This window comes from Pelophylax lessonae (assembly GCF_965119305.1).
Source record: "Pelophylax lessonae genome assembly, chromosome: 3".
Taxonomy (NCBI): domain Eukaryota; kingdom Metazoa; phylum Chordata; class Amphibia; order Anura; family Ranidae; genus Pelophylax; species Pelophylax lessonae.
The window spans coordinates 23143204-23158823 of record NC_138770.1 but is presented as its reverse complement, the minus strand read 5'-3'; the positions used below and the strand labels follow the sequence as shown (position 1 = coordinate 23158823).

Here is a 15620-nt window from a genome sequence, read left to right as displayed (position 1 = left end):
TCCACCACCATTCCTATGTGACCATTACATCCTTGCAATTTATGATTAGCATGTTCATTTTGAATGTATTAACATATATTTGAAAGGTTTATGATATATTGTTGCATTTCCTTATCCAAAAAGATCAATTTCCAGAGTTTGTTTTCTATACCTTTGTTTTGAACTTAGCCATGTAAAATAGATATTGAACAGGAATGGTTATTATGAGATGTTTCTCAGGGCTGCAGTTCCATTGAACTCCACAAGATGGAGATCTCACTTATACTCAGATAGGAAGTTTCTATGGAATATGGACAGGAAGTGATATCAAGAACAGACAGGAAGTGATCTGGAATAAAGACAGGAAGTTCCGGGTGAGAGGTGAGTGGAAGGTAATAAGATCTTTTCTTCATTTTCCTAACTGCTGTTCCATGTACCAAGCAATGAGACAGAAGTAACAAATAATTGTAAATGTTATTGTTGAAATTGTTAAATTAAAATTCCAATAAAAATTTAAAGTTGAAAAAAAAAGATCTTATTTTCTATTTACACCCAGTAACCCCCCGTCATGTCCGTCCTCTTCCTCCATAGTCACTGTGACCTCTTTTATCTCCAGCAGATGATGATACACACATATATAGTGTGGAAACCTAGATTAACCCCTTCAGGCTTAGAACATTTCCCCTCTTACGGGGCCGGAACATTCTCTTCCTTTTGGAGATACATTCTAGTAATATGTTCCTCTAAACAAACAGCACTGACAATAAATAGAGAAGACAATGACCATCCTGACCATACATGGCCTACAAAGGACAATTATTACACTACACAGGCAGCCAATGGGCAATCATTACAATATGCAGCCAACACAATGATGGAGTGCAGGGGTCAGGGGTATGGAGCATAGAGCCCCTTACATTGCTGGTCAGGAGGAAGAAAACATTCCCCAGCCTGCCAAGAAGAATATGTTCCATCATTGGTGTCAGAGAAAGGAAAATACTGAGGGCTCTGAGGGAAGGAGAGGAGCTGAGGGGTCTCTGAGAAGGTAGCGGAACTAAAGGACTCTGGGACCTCTAAGGGTTTACTGCATCTGAATGGCTCTGGGACCCCTCAGGAGGAACTGTAGCTGAAGGACTTTGGGGGCCTCTTAGGAAGTAATCGGACTGAACATCTCTGAGAAGATAGTGTGCCTGAAGGACTTTGGGGGACTCTGAGAGGGTAGTCGGGCTGTAAGGCTCTGTGGTAAGAGGGGGCTTTAGGGCTCATAGAGACTCTTGATCTTTGATGGTCCTCTCATGCCACCTGCTTACTTCCTTTACTGCTCGTACTTCTTAAAGAACCTCCTGCCAGCACGTGAAGGAAGCCTTCAGCTCACCATCTCACTGGTGAAGAAATATGTTGCAGGCCACAAAAGAGAACAAAGAAGGACACTTGTTCTTTGAGGAGGTCTGTTTGTGCAGCATCACTTACTGGTTGGCCAGTCCAATACCTTCCCATGACACATGGTTTGGCGGTGCCTGGTGCTGGAACTCAGAGCCCCAGGAACCCACTGCCACTCTGTACAATGTCCTGGATACTATAGAATACTTGCCAACCAATAAAACAAACCCCATCCTCAGCTGTCCTCCTCCTACCCACATTGGGCTGCCATTGGAAGGAAAAGAAGAGACTCCTCCCCCACAGCTCTCTACACCACCAGCAGCATCCTCCTGCTATCCAATCCAATCCCTTCTCTTACTGCAGAGAGTGACGGTGACATCACTCCTGTTAGTCAGCAAACTGCCGAAGATTGGAGCCTTGCAGCTGGAGTTCTGGCAATTATCCTGATTAGCCGGAAACTCTGGCCAAAAGTCAGCAAGTTCCCCTTTCTGGACATCATGATGACCCTACATTGACCTCACAGCACTGCCTCAGAGCAAACAAGTCAATGGAAGGATCTTATTTATCATTCCATGTCTGCAGATCTAATACTAATCAAATCCAGTTCAGAAACCAAACAAACCCAACAGAGGAAAGGGAATTTCTGATCCGGCAGGTCAAGAGGGTCCCAGGACCTTGAAAATGATGTAAACACTAAACAGTCCAAACGAAATGTGTTCCCATGAGGGTAGTAGTCCTTAAATATACAGCAACCCTCCTATCCCCCCTCTCACATCCATATACTATTATTGTGTGACCAATACCATCCATATTCCTACTTTCATTTCCCAAAGTTATCCGTCTACAAGGAGACCTGTATAGATCAAATGATGACACCAATGAGGATGGAGAAGGACCGGAGTCACATGACTGAGAAGATACTAAACCTCACCCTGGAGATCATCTACCTGCTGACCAGAGAGGTAAGGAGGATTCTGGGAGGTTGCATGACATAACTCTTATCTCTATTAATAAAACACAGACCTGACCGGAGAGGTGAGGAGGATTATGGGATTCTAACATGATATTCCTATTGGGTCCTTAATACAGAGATTTCCTCTTGTGAAGTCAGGTGATCATATGACCATCACAGTGCCTCCATGTGACTCCCTAAAACCTGAGAGACACAACATGGAGAAGATTCTAGAAGTCACCAAGAAGATGATGGAGCTGCTGACAGGAGAGGTGAGCGGTGCTGGGAATTCTGGGACATTATCCAGTAACAGACAAGGGATGTGTCTGGATGGTGACTGTATCATTGTGTGTGTCAGGTTCCTATAAGGTGTCAGGATGTCACTGTCTATTTCTCCATGGAGGAGTGGGAGTATTTAGAAGGACACAAGGATCTCTACAAGGACGTCATGATGGACAATCAGCAGAATTTGAGTTTTGTGAAGAATGTAAGGAAGGAATTTCCCCGGAATGAGACGATATTGAACCTCACCCTGGAGATCCTCAGCCTGCTGACTGGAGAGGTGAGTGTAATGAAGGGGTTACTTTAAGACTTCTGATGTTCTGCTTATCAACAAGAACATCCACACAAGTACTATGAATACATAAATTGTAGGTACCAGTGGTGGAACTACCAGGGTCGGGGGGCCCCAGCGGGGTTGCTGGCCACAGGACTCTGAGCATCTCTCATACAGCCAGGTGCTGCACTGACAGTTCCTCCTCCCTCGCATGGATGGGAAAAGAGAGAGACGATCTGCTCCTTCTCCTCCCGCCCCTCTCCTCCTGTGTGCACCATGGGAAGTGTGAAGCTAAGCAGCGGAATTTGATCATTCAGCTGCTGGGGTTCACCCTTCCCATGGTGCACACAGGAGGAGAGGGGCGGGAGGAGATGGAGCAGATTGGCTCTCTCCTCTCCCATCTGTGTGAGGGAGGAGGAACTATCAGTGCAGGCTCTGAGCTGCATGAGAGAGATGCTCTCAGCTCAGAGTCCTGCTGAGGAGGCACTAATTGGCAGCACTGATGATCAGTGCCCTAAAAATCAGTGTGAACCATGTACTGACAGTCTTGCCGGTTAACCATCTCAGCTCTGGAAGATTTACCCCCCTAGCCATTTTTTTTGCTATACGGCACTGCGTTACTTTAACTGACAATTGTGCAGTCGTGCGACACTGTACCGAAATAACATTTATGTTTCATCCCACAAATAGAGCTTTCTGACTGCGATATTGTGGAGGACATATAACTGTCACTAACTGACACTTTTGAGAATAGCTCCCTCTACTGTGCCCTTCTACTCCCCTCTACTGTGCCCTTCTACTCCGCTGAACTGTGCCCTTCTACTCCGCTATACTGTGCCCTTCTACTCCACTGAACCATACCGTGCCCCTTTACTCCCCTGTACTGTGCCCTCCTTCTCCCCTGTACCGTGCCCTCCTTCTCCCCTGTACCGTGCCCTCTTTCTCCCCTGTACTGTGCCCTCTTTCTCCCCTGTACTGTGCCCTCTTTCTCCCCTGTACTGTGCCCTCTTTCTCCCCTGTACTGTGCCCTTCTACTCCGCTGTACTGTGCCCTTCTACTCTGCTGAACTGTGCCCTTCTACTCCGCTGTACTGTGCCCTTCTACTCCTCTGTACCATCCCGTGCCCCTCTACTCCCCTTTTACCGTGCCCCTCTACTCCCCTTTTCCCGTGCCCCTCTATTTCCCTTTTCCTGTGCCTCTTTACTCCCCTATACTGTGCCCTCCTCTCCTGTACCGTGCCCTCTTTCTCCCCTGTACCGTGCCCTCTTTCTCCTCTGTACCGTGCCCTCTTTCTCCCCTGTACCGTGCCCTCTTTCTCCCCTGTACTGTGCCCCTTTTCTCCCTTGTAATGTGCCCTCTTTCCCCCTTGTAATGTGCCCTCTTTCTCCCTTGTAATGTGCCCTCCTTCTACTCCCCTGTATCATTTCCTTCTACTCCCCTGTAGGGTGCCCCTCTACTCCCCTGTATGATGCCCCTCCCTCTACCCTGTACAGTGCCTTTCCTCTCCTGGTATTGTGCCCTCCTTCTCCACTGTACCCTGCCCTTCTTCTCCCGTGTACCATGCCATTCTTCTCCGTTGTACCGTGCCCATCTACTCCCTTGTACAGTGCCCCTCTACTCCCTTGTACTGTGCCCCTCTACTTCCCTGTATCATGCCCCTCTTCTCCCCTGTATCGTGCCCTTCTTCTCCCCTGTACTGTGCCCCTCTTCTCCCCTGTACCATGCCCTTCTTCTCCCCTGTACTGTGCCCCTCTTCTCCCCTGTACCGTGCCCCTCTTCTCCCCTGTACTTCTTCCCTGTGCTGTGCCCCCTTTACTCCCCTGTACTGTGCCCCTCTACTCCCCTGTACTGTGCCCTTCTTCTTCCCTGTACTATGCCCCTCTTCTCCCCTGTACCATGCCCCTATTCTCCTCTGCACCATGCCCTTCTACTCCCCTGTACTGTGCCCCTCTTCTCCCCTGTACTGTGCCCCTATTCTCCCCTGTACTGTGCCCCTATTCTCCCCTGTACCATGCCCTTCTACTCCCCTGTACCGTGCCCCTCTACTCCCCTGTACTGTGCCCTTTTACTCCCCTGTACTTTGCTCTGTGTTGATTAGTCTTTGATTTGTGGCATGTTTTCTTATTGTTTAAAATGTATTATATTGAAAGTAGTAATAAATATGTTTAATTCTATCATCTCTTTATACTTTCGTTTTTGAGACTATGTGCATACATTTGAGCAGGCTGGTAGGGACCCAAGTACATTACTTTACCCAGGGGACCATGATGATAATAAGACGTCCCTGTGGGAGAGTGATATTTATCTTTTTATATCACAGAGTTGTACAGTAATAATGAAGAAATCTACTGAAAATGACACAAGAAGGAGATCTCATAATATGACCACAAGATCCTCGAGAATCCAGAATCCCATCACCATCCCCCCACCTCCATCCCTGATCCATACAAGACACAACACACAGAAGGTTCTAGAAGTCACCAAGAAGATGATGGAGCTGCTGACAGGAGAGGTGAGTGGTGCTGGGAATTCTGGGACATTATCCAGTAACAGACAAGGGATGTGTCTGGATGGTGACTGTATCATTGTGTGTGTCAGGTTCCTATAAGGTGTCAGGATGTCACTGTCTATTTCTCCATGGAGGAGTGGGAGTATTTAGAAGGACACAAGGATCTCTACAAGGACGTCATGATGGAGAATCAGCCGCCCCTCACATCACCGGGTAAGAGGAGACTTTATTGTAAAGGAGAGAGCAGTACGAAGGCTCCACCTAGATCCCCCATCATCTGATAAACACATAGAAACAATGTATTCAGTCTCAGGAGATGGGAGGCAGCGGTGTGGGACCTCTGCAACTTGTTTCATGTAAGCATTTAGGCCACCACTGATTACTGAATACCAAGATTATGAGTTCTGACCCATACACTGTATAATTTATATTGTACATTACATACTCCTGACCCCTGCACTATATACTCTATGTTGTACATTACATACTCCAGACCCCTGCACTATATACTCTATGTTGTACATTACATACTCCTGACCTCTGCACTACATACTCTATGTTGTACATTACATACTCCTGACCCCTGCACTATATACTCTATGTTGTACATTACATACTCCTGACCCCTTCACTATATACTCTATGTTGTAGATTACATACTCCTGACCCCTGCACTATATACTCTATATTGTACATTACATACACCTGACTTATGCTCTCTCCCCTCTATCCACTGCTATATATACACATAATATGGATTCTCTTATGTTACACCCATATCCTACCAACTGGTCATTGATGATTTGATTGGAGGACAGACTTTTACATGTTGATAATAATGGGATAACATCCTCAAACTTTGGAACCTTAAACAGAAAGTGATAATGAGGGAGCAGTCAATAACCCAATGATGGTGGTATTTAGGAACAACCAATCTTCATCTTGGTTGTTCTCCCCCCATCCTCACTCTACGACCCCTGGTGGGGCTCAGCCCCGCTGCTATTCATGACTAAATCACGGACTAAATAAGGAAGTGCAGGACTTCTTGTGTTGGGAAGATGGCAATGAAAGATAGAGGGGGAGGGGACACTCGTCCTATAATCCCCTCATCACTGTCACTCCTATAAAAGACAGTTCTCGTTGTTTCCTCTCTCTCTGACTAAGGTCCATGAATAAAGAAATTAACTGGTAGGAGATCAGAGGACCCATTTACTAGGCACAGGCAATGGTAGATAGTGAGTAGGTGTCCCACACATCAAGGCGTGACCTAGCGTAGGTCCAGACTGAGACTGCCATTTACTATCATACAGCAGGTCTTGACTTGATGTGTGGCTCCTGGGACACCTAGTCACCCTCTACCATTTACTAGTTACCTTGAGGGGGGAATTGTAAGATCCTCAGAGACAAAGCTGTCTGATGTGGGCGGAGTCCTGGTTTAGGGGGAACCAATCTGCTGATGTCTAGTAATAATCTTTGTAATTCTATTTTAGTACATGGATGGGAGATGAGGAAAACCTCAGAGGATTGTCTCACTTTGTCTCCAGACTGTAAAGTAGAAGATGAGGACATCACACAGTATAGTCCAGGAGAAAACCCGGCTACCTCAAATCTCCATCCGGCAATACACAGTGTAGATGGACCATCATATTCCTCTTACCCTGAGGAACCTCAGACTGTGAGGGACAGTGCGGGACCATCGTATTCCTCTTATCCTGAGGAACCTCAGACTGTAAGGGACAGTGCTGGACCATTGTATTCCTCTTATCGTGAGGAACCTCAGACTGTAAGGGACAGTGCCGGACCATCGTATTCCTCTTATCGCGAGGAACCTCAGACTGTGAGGGACGGTGCCGTCCTTCCAACAGATAAGAGGTTTTCCTGTACTGAGTGCGGGAAGTGTTTACATTCTAAATCCAAACTTAATGTGCATATAAGATCTCACACAGGAGAGAAGCCATATTCTTGTCCTGAGTGTGGGAAATGTTTTGCACAGAAGTCTGATCTTTCCAAACATCAGAGATCTCACATAATATGACCACAAGATCCTCGAGAATCCAGAATCCCATCACCATCCCCCCACCTCCATCCCTGATCCATACAAGACACAACACACAGAAGGTTCTAGAAGTCACCAAGAAGATGATGGAGCTGCTGACAGGAGAGGTGAGTGGTGCTGGGAATTCTGGGACATTATCCAGTAACAGACAAGGGATGTGTCTGGATGGTGACTGTATCATTGTGTGTGTCAGGTTCCTATAAGGTGTCAGGATGTCACTGTCTATTTCTCCATGGAGGAGTGGGAGTATTTAGAAGGACACAAGGATCTCTACAAGGACGTCATGATGGAGAATCAGCCGCCCCTCACATCACCGGGTAAGAGGAGACTTTATTGTAAAGGAGAGAGCAGTACGAAGGCTCCACCTAGATCCCCCATCATCTGATAAACACATAGAAACAATGTATTCAGTCTCAGGAGATGGGAGGCAGCGGTGTGGGACCTCTGCAACTTGTCTCATGTAAGCATTTAGGCCACCACTGATTACTGAATACCAAGATTATGAGTTCTGACCCATACACTGTATAATTTATATTGTACATTACATACTCCTGACCCCTGCACTATATACTCTATGTTGTACATTACATACTCCAGACCCCTGCACTATATACTCTATGTTGTACATTACATACTCCTGACCTCTGCACTACATACTCTATGTTGTACATTACATACTCCTGACCCCTGCACTATATACTCTATGTTGTACATTACATACTCCTGACCCCTGCACTATATACTCTATATTGTACATTACATACACCTGACTTATGCTCTCTCCCCTCTATCCACTGCTATATATACACATAATATGGATTCTCTTATGTTACACCCATATCCTACCAACTGGTCATTGATGATTTGATTGGAGGACAGACTTTTACATGTTGATAATAATGGGATAACATCCTCAAACTTTGGAACCTTAAACAGAAAGTGATAATGAGGGAGCAGTCAATAACCCAATGATGGTGGTATTTAGGAACAACCAATCTTCATCTTGGTTGTTCTCCCCCCATCCTCACTCTACGACCCCTGGTGGGGCTCAGCCCCGCTGCTATTCATGACTAAATCACGGACTAAATAAGGAAGTGCAGGACTTCTTGTGTTGGGAAGATGGCAATGAAAGATAGAGGGGGAGGGGACACTCGTCCTATAATCCCCTCATCACTGTCACTCCTATAAAAGACAGTTCTCGTTGTTTCCTCTCTCTCTGACTAAGGTCCATGAATAAAGAAATTAACTGGTAGGAGATCAGAGGACCCATTTACTAGGCACAGGCAATGGTAGATAGTGAGTAGGTGTCCCACACATCAAGGCGTGACCTAGCGTAGGTCCAGACTGAGACTGCCATTTACTATCATACAGCAGGTCTTGACTTGATGTGTGGCTCCTGGGACACCTAGTCACCCTCTACCATTTACTAGTTACCTTGAGGGGGGAATTGTAAGATCCTCAGAGACAAAGCTGTCTGATGTGGGCGGAGTCCTGGTTTAGGGGGAACCAATCTGCTGATGTCTAGTAATAATCTTTGTAATTCTATTTTAGTACATGGATGGGAGATGAGGAAAACCTCAGAGGATTGTCTCACTTTGTCTCCAGACTGTAAAGTAGAAGATGAGGACATCACACAGTATAGTCCAGGAGAAAACCCGGCTACCTCAAATCTCCATCCGGCAATACACAGTGTAGATGGACCATCATATTCCTCTTACCCTGAGGAACCTCAGACTGTGAGGGACAGTGCGGGACCATCGTATTCCTCTTATCCTGAGGAACCTCAGACTGTGAGGGACAGTGCCGGACCATTGTATTCCTCTTATCGTGAGGAACCTCAGACTGTAAGGGACAGTGCCGGACCATCGTATTCCTCTTATCGCGAGGAACCTCAGACTGTGAGGGACGGTGCCGTCCTTCCAACAGATAAGAGGTTTTCCTGTACTGAGTGCGGGAAGTGTTTACATTCTAAATCCAAACTTAATGTGCATATAAGATCTCACACAGGAGAGAAGCCATATTCTTGTCCTGAGTGTGGGAAATGTTTTGCACAGAAGTCTGATCTTTCCAAACATCAGAGATCTCACACGGGGGAAAAGCCATATTCGTGTCCTGAGTGTGGAAAATGTTTTTCACAGAAGTCACATCTTTGCACACATCAGAGATCTCACACGAGGGAGAAGCCATATTCCTGTCCTGAGTGTGGGAAATGTTTTTCACAGAAGTCTGATCTTTCCAAACATCAGAGATCTCACACGGGGGAAAAGCCATATTCCTGTCCTGAGTGTGGGAAATGTTTTTCACAGAAGTCACATTTTTACACACATCAGAGATCTCACACGAGGGAGAAGCCATATTCCTGTCCTGAGTGTGGGAAATGTTTTTCACAGAAGTTTATTCTTTCCAAACATCAGAGATCTCACACGGGGGAAAAGCCATATTCCTGTCCTGAGTGTGGGAAATGTTTTTCACAGAAGTCACATCTTTACACACATCAGAGATCTCACACGAGGGAGAAGCCATATTCCTGTCCTGAGTGTGGGAAAAGTTTTTCACAAAAATCAGATCTTTCCAGACATCAGAGATCTCACACGGAGGAGAAGCCATATTCCTGTCCTGAGTGTGGGAAATGTTTTTCACAGAAGTCTGATCTTTCCAAACATCAAAGATCTCACACGGGGGAGAAGCCATATTCCTGTCCTGAGTGTGAGAAAAGTTTTTCACAGAAGTCCAGTCTTTGCAGACATCAGAAATCTCACACGGGGGAGAAGCCGTATTCCTGTCCTGAGTGCGGAAAATGTTTTTCAGACAAGTCCAATTTTTACAAACATCAGAGATCACACACAGGGTAGGAGCCACTTCCCTGTTCTGAGTGAGGGAAATGTTTTCCACAGATGTCCAGTCTTGCAAGACATCAGAAGTCTCACATGGAAGAAAATACTTATTTCTGTCCTGAGTGTGGGAAATGTTTTCCAACAAAAATAAATTTGGGTATTCATCAAAGATATCACACGGGGGAGAAGCCATATAACTGTCCTGAGCGTGGGAAATGCTTTTCAAGGAAGTCCCATCTTCACACACATCAGCAAAACCATTTTCCTGTTCAGTGTGGGAAATGTTTTGTACGAAAATCAAACCTTGTTGTTACACATCAGAGGTTTCACACTGGGGAGAAGCCATATTGCTCTGGGTGTGGGAATGTTTTTTCACAGAAGTCTGATCTTTCCAAACATCAGAGATCTCACACGGGGGAGAAGCCATATTCCTGCCCTGAGCATAGGAAATGTTTTTCACAGAAGTCTCATCTTTGCAGACATCAGAGACCTCCCACGGGGGAGAAGCCGTATTCCTGTCCTGAGTGCGGGAAATGTTTTTCATATAAGTCCAATCTTTACCAACATCAGAGGCCGGGGGTGACGTTATGACATCACGTCTGGCCTTGGCAGTTGTAAACACTGCCGTTGCCCTGGCTGGGAAGCCAAGATATTTTTTTTTTCTTTTTAATTTTAGGCTTTTTTTTTTTCTTTTTAATTTTAGACTTTTTTTTTTTTTTTAATTTTAGGCTTTCCAGCCTAGAGGTGAGCTGTGAGGACTTAGAGACCCCCGATCTCTCCATAAACAGGACCTGTCATCCCTATTCCTATTACAAGGGGATGTTTACATTCCTTGTAATAGGAATAAAAGTGATAAAAAAAATGTAAAGGGAAAGTGTCAAAATATAAAAGTAAATTGACAGCGCCCCTGTCCCCAGAAGCGAACGTATACGTATGCCATGCCTGCATATGCAAACAGTGATTAAACCACACGTGAGAGCGAGAGCAATAATTCTAGCACTAATCCTCCTATGTTACTCTAAACTGGTAACCGGTAAACATTTTTTAAAGCATCATCTATGGAGATTTTTTAGGTACCAAAGTTTGGCGCCATTCCGTGAATGTGCGTAATTTCAAAGTGTGACATGTTTGGTATCTATTTACTCGGTGTAACATCATATTTCACTCACATTATTCTAAAAAATAGGGCTAACTTTACTGTTTTGTTTTTTTTTTTATTCATGAAATGCGTTTAAAAAATTGCTGCGCAAATACCATGCGACATAAAAAGCTGCAATGACCACCATTTTATTCCCTAAGGTCTCTAATATATATATAATGTTTGGGGGTTCTGAGTAATTTTCTAGCAGACAAATGCTGATTGTTCCATGTAGGAGAGGAGTGTCAGAATTGGGCGGGTGGGAAGTGGTAATGAGATCAATGAGTGGTTGTATAGTATAAATCTATAGTGGCCATTATAGATGGAAGAAAGCCCTTCTGCTCCGTCTATGGTATACATAGAAGCTCTGAGGCTTTAGCCCCGGGTCACACAAATTCACACCGCATCAAAATCGCACCCTGCTCATGTACACTGATTGAAGTGTGTGTTAAAGTAATGACACCCCGCAATCAGATTGCAAAACACAGCGTGATTTGCATAATTGGATCGCTTTGGTGTGAGCAGTCATGTGATCCAATTCTGGTGCAGACAGAAAAAGGGTCCTGCCAGGGTTTGGTCCGAATGCAAATTCAGCCATACAGTTTGTACAGCTGAATTCACATCGCAGAGACATCGCATGTGATCTGTCCAGTAATGCGATGCGAATCACATGCGATGTCGGCCATCGCACCAACCCTTAAACAACAATGTTGTGAAACCGTTACCTTGTGTTATACACTTCAGTTCTTATTTGTATGTGACTATGATGGACACCAACACTGATTTACCCCATTAGTGGTGTTCCTTTTATGTTCCCCCCCCCCCCCCTCTTCCCTTCCTTCCCATCCCCTATGTATTTATGTTGTTGGTCAATCAGAGCATGGCAAGGACTGTTTGCCGCTCTACTTTGTTTATTCTTTCATTTTCAGAAAAAATATCAATAAAGACAATTGAAACAGAAATTAGCGCCATCTAGTGAACAAATGCAAAAATTTCCATTTTAAATCAATGTAAATCTTTCGACCAGCTCAGTGAGTAGCCTGAGAATATTCGTTTATTACCCCCATTTACACAGAAGGAATGTACATGCATTTTCTAGGGGGGATTGCTATGCACATTTTCATGAATAGACTTCTAAATGTCAGGAGACGTTTATATAAAGATGTGAAGTATGGAGCAGAAAGGTTAAAATGCACCTTTTAAGCCTGAAGATTAGTTAAAGTGTATGTAAATGAACACCTTGTAGAACAACCCATTTATATTAAAATAGAGGTAAAAGGCAAAACATTTGTGTATATATGTGTGTATGTATGTATGTATATGTGTGTGTATATATATATATATATATATATATATATAGTCTGAGCCCTCCAACCAAGATAGACGTGAAACCACATAAAGATGCCACAAGATTCACAACATAGCGTAGACCTGATGTGTGCCCTGGTCAGCTGGTCACTACACCAAAAAGGGGGCAAAAATACCAGGATAGGGAAAGCTGTTTTATGAGTATACATGACATTTATTGGACAAGCTTGGTGAAGGCTGGCAACATCTCAACCTGGGGATTTGTGTTGTACCGGGTAAAGCAGGCGGATTTCCATCTGTCAAATCTTCTGATGACATGACCCGACACGGGGCGGCCGATCCGGAAAGAGTGCCCGGAAAACTGGCTAGGGTTGAGGTCTAGATTAGCCAGAAGGATGCGAACATGTCTGATGATAGTGATGGGCCAAACACCCCTCTGTTCAGTTTGCACCAGAACATCTCGAACAAGGAAAAAGTTCTAGTGAGCATGAGAACTCTAGTAACCGCTTTACAACCGCCCGCAACAGTTATACTGCGGCAGGCAGCCGCTCCTGGGCAAACCGACGAAGCTATACGTCAGTCATGCACAGGCAGCTATGGGGCGAGTGTGCGCCGCCGGCGGCGTGCTCGCACCCCCACTCGTCAGCAGGGAAGCCGGCTCCGCCTGACACCCACCATCGTTCCCCGCTGAGAGAGAAGGACGGTCGGATGTTGTAAACACAGCTGACCGTTCTTCTCCCTGGAATGATCACAGAGCTCCTGTGATCCTTCTATATAGGAACACAGGTCTCTATGATGATTTCACAAGCCACGCCTCCCAGTTAGAAACACGCCCCTAGGTACACATTTAACCCCTTGATCACCCCCAGGGTTAACCCCTTCCCTGCCAGTGTCATTATTACAGTAACAGTGCATATTTTTAGCACTGATTACTGTAGTAATGTCACTGGTACCCCCAAAAATGTCAGTTAGGAGTCCGATCTGTCTGCCGCAATGTCGCAGTCCCGCTAAAAATCTTAGATCGCCACCATTACTAGTAGAAAAAAATAAATAAAAATGACGAATCTTTCCCGTGGTTTGTAGACACGATAACTTTTGCGCAAACCAATAAAAATATTGTTATTGCGATTTTTTTTTTTTTTAACCAAAAATATGTAGCAGAAAACAAATTGTCCTAAAATTTAAAAAAGTTTGATTTTTACATTTTTTTTTTTTGAGAATGTTATAAAGCAGAATGTGAAAATATATTTTTTGTTTATAGCCCATTTTTTTTTTTTTTCAGAATTGTCACTATATGTTTGTTTATAGGGCAGAAAATAAAAATCGCACAGGTGATAAAATACCACCAATAGAAAGCTCTATTTGGAGAGAAAAAAAAAGGACATCGATTTTATTTAGGTACAGTGTCGCACCAATGCGCAAGTGTCCGTTAAAGTAACACAGTGCCGAATCGCAAAATAGGGCCTGGTCATTAAGGGGGCAAATCCTCCGGTCCAGAAGTGGTTAAAGTTAATGGGTCACAAACATGAAAAATCAAAAGTCCTCATTTTAAATGCAAGTTATTGCCATAGAAAGTGTATGGGGACCCAGGTTCTGCCCTGGGGGACATGTGTCTGTCATCCAACTTGCCAGATTTGCTGTTTGGAGGCTGAAGAATGAGAAATTTGAATGGAGAGTGATAAACAGTTTTGCTTTTGACTGCTGATGACTGTTTGCATTTTAGGGGGCTGTTTCCTTGCATTTTTTGGGGGGGAATTTTCCCTTTTTATTTTTCTGTCACTTTTTAAATAGCCTTTTTTTATTTTTTTCTTTCCTTCCTTCAGACTACTAATTAAAGAGGTTGTAAACCGAAAATTTGTATTTATTTTTTTCACCCTGAAAGAGAAAGACATAATGAGCTAGTATGCATCACATACTAGCTCATTATGAAATACTTACCTTAGAACGAGCCCACGCCGTGCCGCCCGCTTACCTCTATGATGGGCGACATGTCCAGTCGCCCGTCTTCCGGGATCGCGGCATCCGGCCATCTGATTGGCCGGAGCCGCAGTGACGTCACTCCCGTGCACGCGCGACGGCATGGGGCACTGAAGGAATGGCACCAACTCTTTAAGGGGAGTGGTTAATTGGTTGCAGGTGCTTCAGGTTCTATTTAAATTTCTGCAGGACTCATTTCTGAGCTTGCTCTTTTTTGACTGTGAGGGACAGTGCCGGACCATCGTATTCCTCTTATCCTGAGCAACCTCAGACTGTGAGGGACGGTGCCGGACTATCGTATTACTCTTATCCTGAGCAACCTCAGACTGTGAGGGACGGTGCCGGACTATCGTATTACTCTTATCCTGAGGAACCTCAGACTGTGAGGGACGGTGCCGGACTATCGTATTACTCTTATCCTGAGGAACCTCAGACTGTGAGGGACGGTGCCGGACTATCGTATTCCTCTTATCCTGAGGAACCTCAGACTGTGAGGGACGGTGCTGGACCATTGTATTCCTCTTATCCTGAGGAGCTTTAGAGTGTGAGGGATGGTGCCGGACCATCATATTCCTCTTATCCTGAGGAACCTCAGACTGTGAGGGACAGTGCCGGACCATCGTATTCCTCTTATCCTGAGGAGCCTCAGACTGTGAGGGACGGTGCCGGACCATCGTATTCCTCTTATCCTGAGGAGCCTCAGACTGTGAGGGACAGTGCCGGACCATCGTATTCCTCTTATCCTGAGACAATTGAGTACTGTCCGTGATACTTTTTTTATTTGCACTAACATACAATTTTTCAGGACAAGCTTTCGGGGTATGTCCCCTTCATCAAGATCCAAGCAGTACTGATCCACAAAATGTTAGCAGCATGGTAAAGAAACACAAAATCTCTGAGCCAAAGGAAAAAAAAAAAAGGAAAAAAACCA

The 15620-nt window shown here is 44.9% G+C and overlaps 1 protein-coding gene across 1 annotated transcript in view; it reads left to right on the top strand.

Annotated features, from left to right (window-relative positions):
* Positions 1-12358, top strand: part of LOC309550248 (uncharacterized protein) — a gene marked incomplete at its 3' end in the record, with an annotated part of 251308 nt that extends 238950 nt beyond the window's left edge. Inside the window, exons 2-10 of the mRNA XM_082250658.1 lie at positions 2193-2321; positions 2449-2583; positions 2670-2873; positions 5188-5334; positions 7435-7539; positions 7626-7790; positions 9274-10280; positions 10335-10622; positions 12334-12358. Coding sequence (XP_082106784.1) covers positions 2226-2321; positions 2449-2583; positions 2670-2873; positions 5188-5334; positions 7435-7539; positions 7626-7790; positions 9274-10280; positions 10335-10622; positions 12334-12358 — 2172 coding nt within the window. The 5' untranslated portion in view covers positions 2193-2225. The remainder of the gene's footprint in view (positions 1-2192; positions 2322-2448; positions 2584-2669; positions 2874-5187; positions 5335-7434; positions 7540-7625; positions 7791-9273; positions 10281-10334; positions 10623-12333) is intronic.
* Between the last annotated feature and the right edge of the window lie 3262 nt (positions 12359-15620).